At 45.7% G+C, this 12,837-nt stretch overlaps 1 protein-coding gene across 1 annotated transcript in view; it reads right to left on the minus strand.

Annotated features, from left to right (window-relative positions):
- Nucleotides 1–485: 485 nt before the first annotated feature.
- Nucleotides 486–12,837, minus strand: part of gab1 (GRB2-associated binding protein 1) — a 77,086-nt gene continuing 64,734 nt past the window's right edge. The window contains exons 10-13 of the mRNA XM_030787685.1: nt 7,900–7,993; nt 6,765–6,888; nt 3,169–3,297; nt 486–2,390 (exon numbers count right to left, since the gene is read on the minus strand). Of these exons, the coding sequence (XP_030643545.1) occupies nt 2,232–2,390; nt 3,169–3,297; nt 6,765–6,888; nt 7,900–7,993 (506 nt within the window). The 3' untranslated portion in view covers nt 486–2,231. The remainder of the gene's footprint in view (nt 2,391–3,168; nt 3,298–6,764; nt 6,889–7,899; nt 7,994–12,837) is intronic.

Raw genomic sequence — 12,837 nt, forward strand, 5'->3', positions numbered from 1 at the left:
ATTTTTTTCCAATGTTCAGTTTCAGTTGTTCTTTGTAACTTTTTCATGTAAGCGTGTACTGTTAAAAACATATCTCCTTCTACAAACACTGTCATTAAATTTAGAATTTACTACAGAAACGGTATTTTCAAAAGAAATAAAAATATAAATATTACCAAAGACACGCAATTCTGCTCATCAGTACAGAGGTAACGTTGGACAGCAAAACATACTACTCAGGTCAGACCAGGAAAACACAGCAATGTATTCATTAATAACAATAGTCCAGCTGAAAATACCTCTCACCATTTAATGCTGAACAAACACATTCAGACAATACTGAGTAAACACAACCATCCTCCAAATTATAGAAATAATTCAAGAAAAACTCCACTGCCACGTACTACATGTTGATTGTTTTTAAATTTATTTAGTTTGCTTTAAAATGTACATTTCTTGTTGATTCATTTTTTTTAAAAAAAACAAATACAAAGCATTAAGGGTCTGTCAGGCACCCGTCCACTCCTGTAAAGAAAGAGTTATAAGTCGAATGGAAGGCAGAAAAGGCATGGATCTGTTTTCACTGACAGTGGAACATGCACCAAGTATCTGTGTGTGTGTGTGTGTGTGTGTGTGTGTGTGTGTGCGCAAACACACAGGGCAGAAGCGGCAGATGGTGTCGAAACACAAGTCTGTGTTTCTTTGGCTTGTGAGAGTGAAAATGTTAGTAAAGCTATTTTTCATACAAACAGTGACATATCTCAATGTAGTCTTGATTTCTGCTAAAATGACAAAAACGATTCCTATTTACAAACATACAAAGACAGTCTCCTAAAGATAAGGCAGTTAATTAGTCTCTAGAAATAAATCTATTGGAAATAAATTATTGTCGTTGAAGTGGAGATAGAATACATGAGGAGAAAAGGCCAGTGGGTAAAAAACCAGAATGAAGATTCACTCCTGACACCACCCGACTGGCTTTGATTTTGCATCTCAGACAGCATCACGTCACCGACTCAACCTCACCTGTCAAAAACCCGCTCGCATTTATCAGAAAAATGCTAAATACACAATAAATTAACAACAAATAGCTGTGTTAATTACTTAACAACAAATAGCTGTGTTAATTACTTAAATGAGTACCTGACTTCTGCACTTTGTTTTATTTTACTACCTTGCATAAACAAATGGAAAACTTCCGCTTTCCAATAAATGGCTGTCACAGTTACCGATTCTGTAACTTAATATCCATAACATTTCCATGACATTTCCATGACATTTCCATAACATTTCCCAGTTCCCGATTCCCACTGAGGAGGTACAGATTCTATCCTGCAGAATCAACACGTTCACTTTCACATCCCAGAAATTCAGTCCACAGAAAGGGCACTTCCATTAATGGACAGGCATTTTACAGTCACAACTACATCTCACATTCTGCAAAAAAGTGAAGCCCCCGACACTTCTGAACGAGAGGAAAACAAATAAAGAACACTCGTACATGATGGAGTCTGTGTTATACAATTCAAAAGTTCGGATTGGCCCACTCATTGACGTTTAAAAGAGAAGTGAGTAGTTACATAAAGAGAAGCTGTTTTGCAGCTTTGCAGGTTGCGGTGGCGACGTCCGGAGAGAAGGCTTTGGTCTGTGAAATAAAAGCCGGCTGACGGCTAAGCCCTGGCAGAAAGGCGCCAATGCAACACTTGGAAAATCTCAAAGCGATTTCAGTTATTAGTCTGCCAAAACTCTATGTATGTGACTGTGGAAATGCCAGGAACACTGCCAAACCAATCAGATGAGACCTCCTCAGCCAAGCCAGACAGTGTGGACTCATCAAAAGGAGCAGAACACTCCCAGTCAGAGAAAAAAATCACTCCAGAGGAGGTTAAATGTCTCCTTAACAGAAATGAACACTGCTCCTCACTCCACCGCAAGCCCTCACGCCGCCGTGATAAGTGGCGGGGGGAGGTCGGAGCCCTCCCTCCTCACGCACAAAAAAACACCGGTCACCTCCTCAAGTCTCTCATGTCTCAGCTTATGTGTGGAAGTCTCCGTGTCCTGCAGAGGGAGCTGTTCTCAGGCAAGTGGCAGTGTAAACATAAGCATAGGGGCTGTGTCTCTTAGCCAACTGTGTCCAGGCCAGTCTGGACATCAGCGGGTTTCCCTTCCCCCAGGCAGTGTCCACTACCCCCCCGGTCCAGCGCGAAGGTCCGGAGAGGCGGCGCGTGAGGAGGGGGTTGGGGAGGTCACGGTCACTTTGGCCCTTTGGACGGGGTGTCTGTCTCTGTGGACTGTCGCCCATCGCTCCAAGCCTCGCGGGTGCTTTTAAGAGCCTGTGTGCGCTGCTGGTCCACCACCACATAGTCAACACGCTCATCTGACACAGCCATGCCTGGCCCGTTGGTCTTCTTCTGTACAAAGCACCCAGAGAGAGAGAGAGCACAGGATCGTCAGTCAGCACCAACACAACCAACAAAACCAACACATTCTACACAACCAACACATTCTACACAACCAACACAACCAACACAACCAACACATTCTACACAACCAACACATTCTACACAACCAACACATTCTACACAACCAACACAACCAACACATTCAACACAACCAACACATTCTACACAACCAACACATTCTACACAACCAACACATTCAACACAACCAACACATTCTACACAACCAACACATTCTACACAACCAACACATTCAACACAACCAACACATTCTACACAACCAACACATTCAACACAACCAACACAACCAACACACTGATTTACACCACCTGGAAAAGACACTGTAAAGCAAACAAGTGAATATAAGACATTTATAATTTGCAAAATAATATGAGAGGACAGATTCACTGTTCACAGTGTGTGTGTGATCACAGAGATTTACATTTACATTACATTTAATCTGTATAGTCAAATAAACTGTCTAATCCATTAATCCATAAATCTAAAAAATAATCTGATCCATTAATCCATACAGTATAATAAACAGTCTAATCCATTAATCCATACAGTATAATAAACAGTCTAATCCATTAATCCATACAGTCCAATACATAATCTGATGCATTAATCTGTACTGTAGAAGCTTGCAGACAACCATAATCTGTTTCCACACATTTACCCAGCGTCTCTTAAAGAGCTCGTGTCTCGTGGGAAGTGCTTAACCTCTCACCTTGCGTGGCGGAGTGGATTTGCCCGGGTCTAGGTCCAGGTCCAGATATTCCACCTGCTTATCTCCTTTGGGCTTCACCATCGGGCTGCCCCCCCCATCCGCCGTCATCGACGCCCCCAGTTTCATGTTCTACGGCACAACACAACACAGGGCTCAGCAGAGCTCCACCACCTGAATCCCTCCTCGTCAGATCAACTACAAACTACAAACTAAATTCTACGTGCCTGCTAATGCACAACACTAGAGCTGTGTGGAAGAGGTATCGCTAAAATGGTCATGAGCTAAGATGAGACAGGACATCTAAGATTTGGATGACGATTTCAACACACACACACACATACACACAGAATAAGGTAATACCTGATGTCTATTTGGGCTGTGCGATAAAGACACTGCACACCAACGGCTCACAACCTGACACATCTTATTGAATACTCAGTAGACTGAAACTGATCTGGGACCAGCTACAGATGTTTGTCAGGATGGCTGTCTGAATGGGGTGTCCACAGAATTGCTGTTCTACAACCAGTCTAGTGAATTATTTTGTGAAGTGGAGATGTGGGTAGCCAAGCAGCTGGGCTGTAGTGTATGTAGGCTTTGGCTCCAAACCTGTTCAAACACTGTCCATTCAGCTCACACAGCCCTGAGCAGGGTTGAAGCAAAGCCCTCATTAGCTGCATTTCCACTCGGGGGGGGGCAGTCTAGACCTACACCCCGCCCTGGTCTAGACTGGGAAACCTGATCAAATCACACTCAGCCTACTCTGCTCACCTCCTCTGGGTGATCTAGTGAGGTCACCTCCCTCTTAACGGGAGTGATGGGTACAGTGCAGTAGAAGGACTCCTCTCTACAGAGAAAGGGAGCAACAAAGAGACAGAAGAGGAGCCAGGAGGTCAAACAGGAGGAGACAAGCAGGAAAAAACACAAAACAGAGGAGAGCAACTGAAAAAGAGTGAAGAAACTAATGAGAACAAAATGGTCAGAGAAAAACGCTGAAACACACAAGGAAACTGAAAGGAAAGCAGTGAATAACAGAACACGGTACAAAAAAAATCAACAGACCGCTTTCATCTCTCTCTCTCTCTCTCGCTCTCTCTCTCTCTCTCTCACACACACACACACAGATTTCAGTTCACTTTATGATAATACAGTGTAAGCATGTAATCCTGTCATCAGAACCAAACCACACACTGCAAAGACAATGAAAAAGGTCCATTACAACGGAAACGTACCCGAGCAGAAAAGAACCATGGAAAAATCAGAGGGAACTGCCACAAACAGAAAACACTCATGGAAAAATCAGAGGGAACTGCCACAAACAGAAAACACTCATGGAAAAATCAGAGGGAACTGCCACAAACAGAAAACACTCATGGAAAAATCAGAGGGAACTGCCACAAACAGAAAACACTCATGGAAAAAACAGAGGGAACTGCCACAAACAGAAAACACTCATGGAAAAATCAGAGGGAACTGCCACAAACAGAAAACACTCATGGAAAAAACAGAGGGAACTGCCACAAACAGAAAACACTCATGGAAAAATCAGAGGGAACTGCCACAAACAGAAAACACTCATGGAAAAATCAGAGGGAACTGCCACAAACAGAAAACACTCATGGAAAAATCAGAGGGAACTGCCACAAACAGAAAACACTCATGGAAAAATCAGAGGGAACTGCCACAAACAGAAAACACTCATGGAAAAATCAGAGGGAACTGCCACAAACAGAAAACACTCATGGAAAAAACAGAGGGAACTGCCACAAACAGAAAACACTCATGGAAAAATCACGGAAAAGCGAGAGAGTGAGCATTCCCTCAGCAGATGCCCAGGAGCAGGAGATGAAGAAAAGCAGATTAAAGAAAAAAGAGAGAGAGAAAGGAGGAATTGAGAAAAGGAGGAGGGCAAAGGAGTCCTTCATGACCAGGCCACACGCCACCCAGTGCTCCCAGTCACACCACTGACCTAAATCATCACTCGCTCTTTCTTTGAACTGGAGACTGAAGCCACAGCAACAGTGACTGTGCGTCTCACTTAAGATGCAAACTTCTCAGATTCTCGTTTTCTGTTCAGGCCTGGAAAACATACCTCAACCACACCAACATATTCTAACCCTTACTGACCGTGTCACATGACATTTCCCCCCTGAAGACAGGTCAAAGCCCTTTTCTCCCTTCCTCAGTGATGCTGCTTACAGTCTATGGAGTGCCAGGGGATTTGGTAAATGGCCGAGTGTGTGGGCGGAGCTTTAGTAAAAGGCTGTGTCTGGGGCAGGACTTTGGTAAAGTACTGAATATGTGGGCGGAGCTTTAGTAAAGGACCGAAAGTGTAGGAAGGGCTGTAATTAAGGGCTAAGTGTGTGGGCGGAGCTTTAGATAAGGGCTAAGTGTGTGGGCAGGGCTTTAGTAAAGGGCTGAGTGTGTGGGCGGGGCTTTAGTAAAGGGCAGAGTGTGTGGGCAGGGCTTTAGTAAAGGGCTGAGTGTGTGGGCAGGGCTTTCGTAAAGGGCAGAGTGTGTGGGCAGGGCTTTAGTAAAGGGCTGGGTGTGCGAGCAGGGCTTTAGTAAAGGGCTGAGTGTGTGGGCGGGGCTTTAGTAAAGGGCTGGGTGTGTGAGCAGGGCTTTAGTAAAGGGCTGAGTGTGTGGGCGGGGCTTTAGTAAAGGGCCGTGTGTGTGGGCAGGGCTTTAGTAAAGGGCAGAGTGTGTGGGCGGGGCTTTAGTAAAGGGCTGGGTGTGCGAGCAGGGCTTTAGTAAAGGGCTGAGTGTGTGGGCGGGGCTTTAGTAAAGGGCTGGGTGTGTGAGCAGGGCTTTAGTAAAGGGCTGAGTGTGTGGGCGGGGCTTTAGTAAAGGGCTGGGTGTGTGAGCAGGGCTTTAGTAAAGGGCTGGGTGTGTGGGCGGGGCTTTAGTAAAGGGCTGAGTGTGTGGGCGGGGCTTTAGTAAAGGGCTGGGTGTGTGAGCGGGGCTTTAGTAAAGGGCTGGGTGTGTGGGCGGGGCTTTAGTAAAGGGCTGGGTGTGTGAGCAGGGCTTTAGTAAAGGGCTGGATGTGTGAGCAGGGCTTTAGTAAAGGGCTGGGTGTGTGGGCAGGGCTGTAGTAAAGGGCCATGTGTGTGGGCGGGGCTTTAGTAAAGGGCTGAGTGTGTGGGCGGGGCTTTAGTAAAGGGCTGGGTGTGTGGGCGGGGCTTTAGTAAAGGGCTGGGTGTGTGAGCAGGGCTTTAGTAAAGGGCTGGGTGTGTGAGCGGGGCTGTAGTAAAGGGCTGGGTGTGTGGGCGGGGCTTTAGTAAAGGGCTGGGTGTGTGGGCAGGGCTTTAGTAAAGGGCTGGGTGTGTGGGCGGGGCTTTAGTAAAGGGCTGGGTGTGTGGGCAGGGCTTTAGTAAAGGGCTGGGTGTGTGAGCGGGGCTTTAGTAAAGGGCTGGGTGTGTGGGCGGGGCTTTAGTAAAGGGCTGGGTGTGTGGGCGGGGCTTTAGTAAAGGGCCGTGTGTGGGGGCAGGGCTTTAGTGAAGGGCTGAATGTGAAAAATGGCTGTGGCTACGCTGGAGTCTGAGGTGTAATAAAGCTGGAAGGAGTGAAGGAGTAGTTGTGCAGCTGGGTTTACATACGGGCTCGTCTGCAGACATGCTAGCCTGCATGGCTACGTAACTCTCCTCGCAGTCGTCTGAGTCAGTGCTGGAGGTGGTGCTGTGCACTGACGGAGGGCGCGCAGGCAGGGGAAACCTGGAGGGACTGAGCAGCATGACAGGTTTATACACAGCCGAACACACACCTGCACCGTCACCCTCACACACACACGCAGGAACACGCACGCACACACATACATACACGCACGCACGCACACACACACACACACGCACGCACGCGCTCACACACACACACACACGCACGCACGCACGCACGTACATACACACACACACACAAGCAGGCACACACACGCACCATCACCCTCACACACACGGGCGCACACACACTCACGCACGCACGCATGCACGCACTCACACACACGCACGCACGCACGCACACGCACGTACACACATATACAAACGCATGCTCACACACACCTGCACCGTCACCCTCACACACACACGCAGGAACACGCACGCACACACATACATACACGCACGCACGCACACACACACACACACGCACGCACGCGCACACACACACACACACGCACGCACGCACGCACGTACATACACACACACGCACACAAGCAGGCACACACACGCACCATCACCCTCACACACACGGGCGCACACATGCACACATACGCGCGCACACACACTCACGCACGCACGCATGCACGCACTCACACACACGCACGCACGCACGCACACGCACGTACACACATATACAAACGCATGCTCACACACACCTGTACCGTTGCCCTCACACATACGCACACAAATACATAATATCATCACCTGAGGCCAGCAGACAGACAGACAACACTGTCCTAATCCCACTGTCCTAATGTGTTTTCACAAATAAACCAAATAAACCACAGAGTCATCGGACGGTCGCGTCGCACTGAGGTTACTGACACTGCACTGATGTGTTAGGATGTCTCTACATCAACAAATGGCAGGTTAGTCATATTAACTTAATCTAACCAGGCCGAAGTCATGCCAGCACAGAGTGCTTCAGCAGTTATCTGATGTCACTCCTGACTGTGCAGGAGGTGCAAGGTTAAAGACAGACACTCCCACACCCAGACGAAGTCATCTGATTGACACTTACTCCCTGGTGAAGGACCTTGTGACGGGGGAACGGACGGGCGCCGTTAGCTCCTCCCACTCTGGCAAGGGCTTGATCTCCAAAGGGGCAGGTTTAACTGCAAGGACAACAGCCATACGTCAATTCCACATGTGAATAATAAATTACAATAAATTACAACTAATAACAAACGGTATTGGTGCACAGCTCAATATTTAATAAACAATTTAAAAATGTATTGCAGCATTATAATTCACCGTATAATAACTATGCATCATATAATGCTAGCAATATTACTGTTGAAATAAATTAATCACTAAACATAAACGTTTACAGCAATCAAGTTATTAGTAACAACTTTAAATGAAGCAGTTGATATGAGACTGTCACACATGTTGAATCACTACTTGTCTCTCCTAACAAGAGGATCTCATTATCATGTCTTCAGAATGTGTATATGTTGACTGATAATGTATTCTGCCATGCAAAGAAGTGTCCTACAGTGTGATATACAGTAACAGTGAAGAGAGTCCTACAGTGTGATATACAGTAACAGTGAAGAGAGTCCTACAGTGTGACATACAGTAACAGTGAAGAGAGTCCTACAGTGTGATATACAGTGACAGTGAGCTGAGTCCTACAGTGTGATATACAGTAACAGTGAAGAGAGTCCTACAGTGTGATATACAGTAACAGTGAAGAGAGTCCTACAGTGTGACATACAGTAACAGTGAAGAGAGTCCTACAGTGTGATATACAGTAACAGTGAAGAGAGTCATACAGTGTGATATACAGTAACAGTGAAGAGAGTCCTACAGTGTAACGTAACAGTGAAGAGAGTCCTACAGTGTGATGTAACAGTGAGCTGAGTGGACAGACTGAAGCTCATGATTCTGTGTCACATGCAGGACTGGCTGTCAGTCTGCTCTGTGGAGATGTGGAGAATTTAGGCAGAACTTGTTTAAGGCAGCAGGGGGCACTGTTTGCTACCAAACCAGATAATGAGTCTGATTTCCTGCCTGTGTCATTCGTAACATGATCAGTGTTTCAATCTGACCCATTAAAAAAAGCAGTTCATCTAATGGCCACGAATCACACACAGTTTGGCTGATTAATTCTCAGTGACTTTTCTAAGACTTTACTGTTTTTCTTGTTCATTTTCTTCAGAAAATTCACACTCCAAAAGGAAACATGTTGTGAGTGAAAGTAGCGTTAGGCAGCGTTTCCAGAGGTAACACATTCTTCTCTCGTTGGCAGCGAGAGTCCTGTTGGTTGTTGTGGGTAGAGTTACCTTTGCCACAGTTCAGAGGATTAAATATTAACATTCATTTTCAAACTTGAACAACAAGCTAAAATGAACAAAGCAGAAATATCACATGGATTTTCACATCTTTCCAAATCCTTTTAGGTTTCGCTTGTTTTCTGATAGATTTGCGGACTGCTGCGTTGTTTTCGTGAGCGTAGGAAGAGCTGACTTTGTAATGCACAGGGGAGCACACACACATTCACTTTCAGTCAGTTCACGTGGAGACAGTGAGTGAAGCTGCTCACATACAGAGTCCTCTCACACCATTACATTCCACATACTCCAAAAGATTTGGAATTTTATTCTAAAATGCTTAGAATTTTATTCCATTCTTTTGTGTGAGGAATGCTGAGAGTGTGAGTAGGAGTGTTTGTCACAGGGTTACATCACACATCTGCACCAGTCTCTTCTGCTCTACACTTCCCAGTATCTGATTCAGCGCTCACAGCTGGGCCCCACACTGAAAAGATCCAATCTGGCAACCAGCCGCTGAACAGGCTGTGTGCTCCTCTCACTCAAACACCATCTGCCCCTAAACCACTCACAACTGCCCCAGCTTCTCATCAGCATCTCAAAACCCCACGACAAACAGAGGGAACCACACGGAACATCTCCAATGCCCCATGACAAACAGAGAGAACCACGCGGAACATCTCCAATGCCCCGCGACAAACAGAGAGAACCACACGGAACATCTCAAAGCCCCACGACAAACAGAGAGAACCACACGGAACATCTCAAAGCCCCGCGACAAACAGAGAGAACCACGTGGAACATCTCAAAGCCCCGCGACGAAGAGAGAGAACCACATGGAACATCTCAAAGCCCCATGACAAACAGAGAGAACCACACGGAACATCTCAAAGCCCCACGACAAACAGAGAGAACCACATGGAACATCTCAAAGCCCCGCGACGAACAGAGAGAACCACATGGAACATCTCAAAGCCCCATGACAAACAGAGAGAACCACGTGGAACATCTCCAATGCCCCGCGACAAACAGAGAGAACCACACGGAACATCTCAAAGCCCCACGACAAACAGAGAGAACCACACGGAACATCTCAAAGCCCCACGACAAACAGAGAGAACCACATGGAACATCTCAAAGCCCCGCGACAAACAGAGAGAACCACGTGGAACATCTCAAAGCCCCGCGACGAACAGAGAGAACCACATGGAACATCTCAAAGCCCCGCGACGAAGAGAGAGAACCACATGGAACATCTCAAAGCCCCGCGACGAACAGAGAGAACCACACGGAACAAGCAAAGGAAAGAGGCCTCTCCAATCCAGAAACACAGCAAGCACTCAGACAGGTAAGACACATACACACAGATGTACTGTGGGCCCTCTTCAACCCCCCCTGACACACACCCACACACAAATAAACACACACACGTGCGAACACAGACACACACACGCGCGCACACAGACACACGCGCGCGCACACGCACAAAGACACACACGCGTGCGCATGCGCACACACTCACACACGCACACAGACACATACATGTGCACACACAGACACACACACACACACACACACACACACACGTGCGCACACAGACACACACACACGTTCTGTGAGGCCCCTCCCACGCCCTCACACACATTCTATGGAGGTGTCCCATTCACACAGGGACACGCACACGTACACGTACACAACCACGCACATGCTCTGTGGACCCAGAGAAAAAGCAGCAGGTATTTATATGAATGAATGACGGTAGGTGTTTATATGAATGAATACCAGTAGGTGTTTATATGAATGAATACCAGTAGGTGTCTATATGAATGAATACCAGTAGGTGTCTATATGAATGAATACCAGTAGGTGTCTATATGAATGAATACCAGTAGGTGACTGTGTTAGATATTGTCTTATCAGCTGTTTCACTGAACTCATCAACAGGACTGTGACTCTCAGAACTAAAAGAACAATTACATGAGTCAACTGCAGTGTGTGTGTGTGTGTGTGTGTGTGTGTGTGTGTGTGTGTGTGTGTGTATACGTGTGTGTGTGTCTGTGTGTGTCTCTGTGTGTGTGTGTCTGTGTGTGTGTGTCTGTGTGTGTATGTGTGTGTGTGAGAGTCTGTGTGTGTGTCTGTCTGTCCGTGTATACGCGTGTGTGTGTGTGTCTGTGTGTGTGTGCGTGTCTGTGTGTGTGTGTCTGTGTGTCTGTGTGCACGTATGTGTGTGTGTCTGTGCGTGTGTGTGTCTGTGCGTGTGTGTGTCTGTGTGTTTCTGTATACGTGTGTGTGTGTGTGTCTGTGTGTGTGTCCCTGTGTGTGTGTGTGTCTGTGTGTGTGTAAATGAAGTGAACTATTAGTGTCTCTCAGTCAGTTGATCTAAGACCGTTGTAATAACTCTCAATGTCACACACAGCATGCTGTGGCCACGCCCCTCATCTCAGTGATCTACCAGTTTATTTACTCACATACACTCAATTACACACACACATACACACATAAACTCAATTACACACACACATACACTCTTATACACACACACATACACACATACACTCTTATACACACACACACATACTCACATACACTCAATTACACACACACATACTCACATAAACTCAATTACACACACACATACTCACATACACTCAATTACACACACATACACACATAAACTCAATTACATACACACATACTCACATACACTCAATTACACACACACATACTCACATACACTCAATTACACACACACATACTCACATACACTCAATTACATACACACATACTCACATACACTCTTATACACACACACACACTCACATACACTCAATTACACACACACACATACTCACATACACTCAATTACACACACACACATGCTCACATAAACTCAATTACACACACACATACTCACATATACTCAATTACACACACACATACTCACATACACTCAATTACACACACACATACTCACATACACTCAATTACACTCACATATACTCACATACACTCAATTACACGCACACATACTCACATACATTCAGTTACACACACACATACTCACATACACTCAATTACACACACACATACTCACATACACTCAATTACACACACACATACTCACATACACTCAATTACATACAAACATACTCACATACACTCAATTACACACACACATACTCACATACACTCAATTACACTCACATATACTCACATACACTCAATTACACGCACACATACTCACATACATTCAGTTACACACACACATACTCACATACACTCAATTACATACACACATACTCACATACACTCAATTACACACACACATACTCACATACACTCAATTACACACACACATACTCACATACACTTAATTACATACACACATACTCACATACACTCTTATACACACACACATACACACATAAACTCAATTACACACACACATACTCACATACACTTAATTACATACACACATACTCACATACACTCTTATACACACACACATACACACATAAACTCAATTACACACACACATACTCACATACACTCAATTACATACAAACATACTCACATACACTCTTATACACACACACACTCACAATTACACACACACATACTCACATACACTCAATTACACACACACATACACACATAAACTCAATTACACACACACATACTCA

The sequence above is a fragment of the Chanos chanos genome, chromosome 11 (genome assembly GCF_902362185.1).
Source record: "Chanos chanos chromosome 11, fChaCha1.1, whole genome shotgun sequence".
NCBI lineage: Eukaryota > Metazoa > Chordata > Actinopteri > Gonorynchiformes > Chanidae > Chanos > Chanos chanos.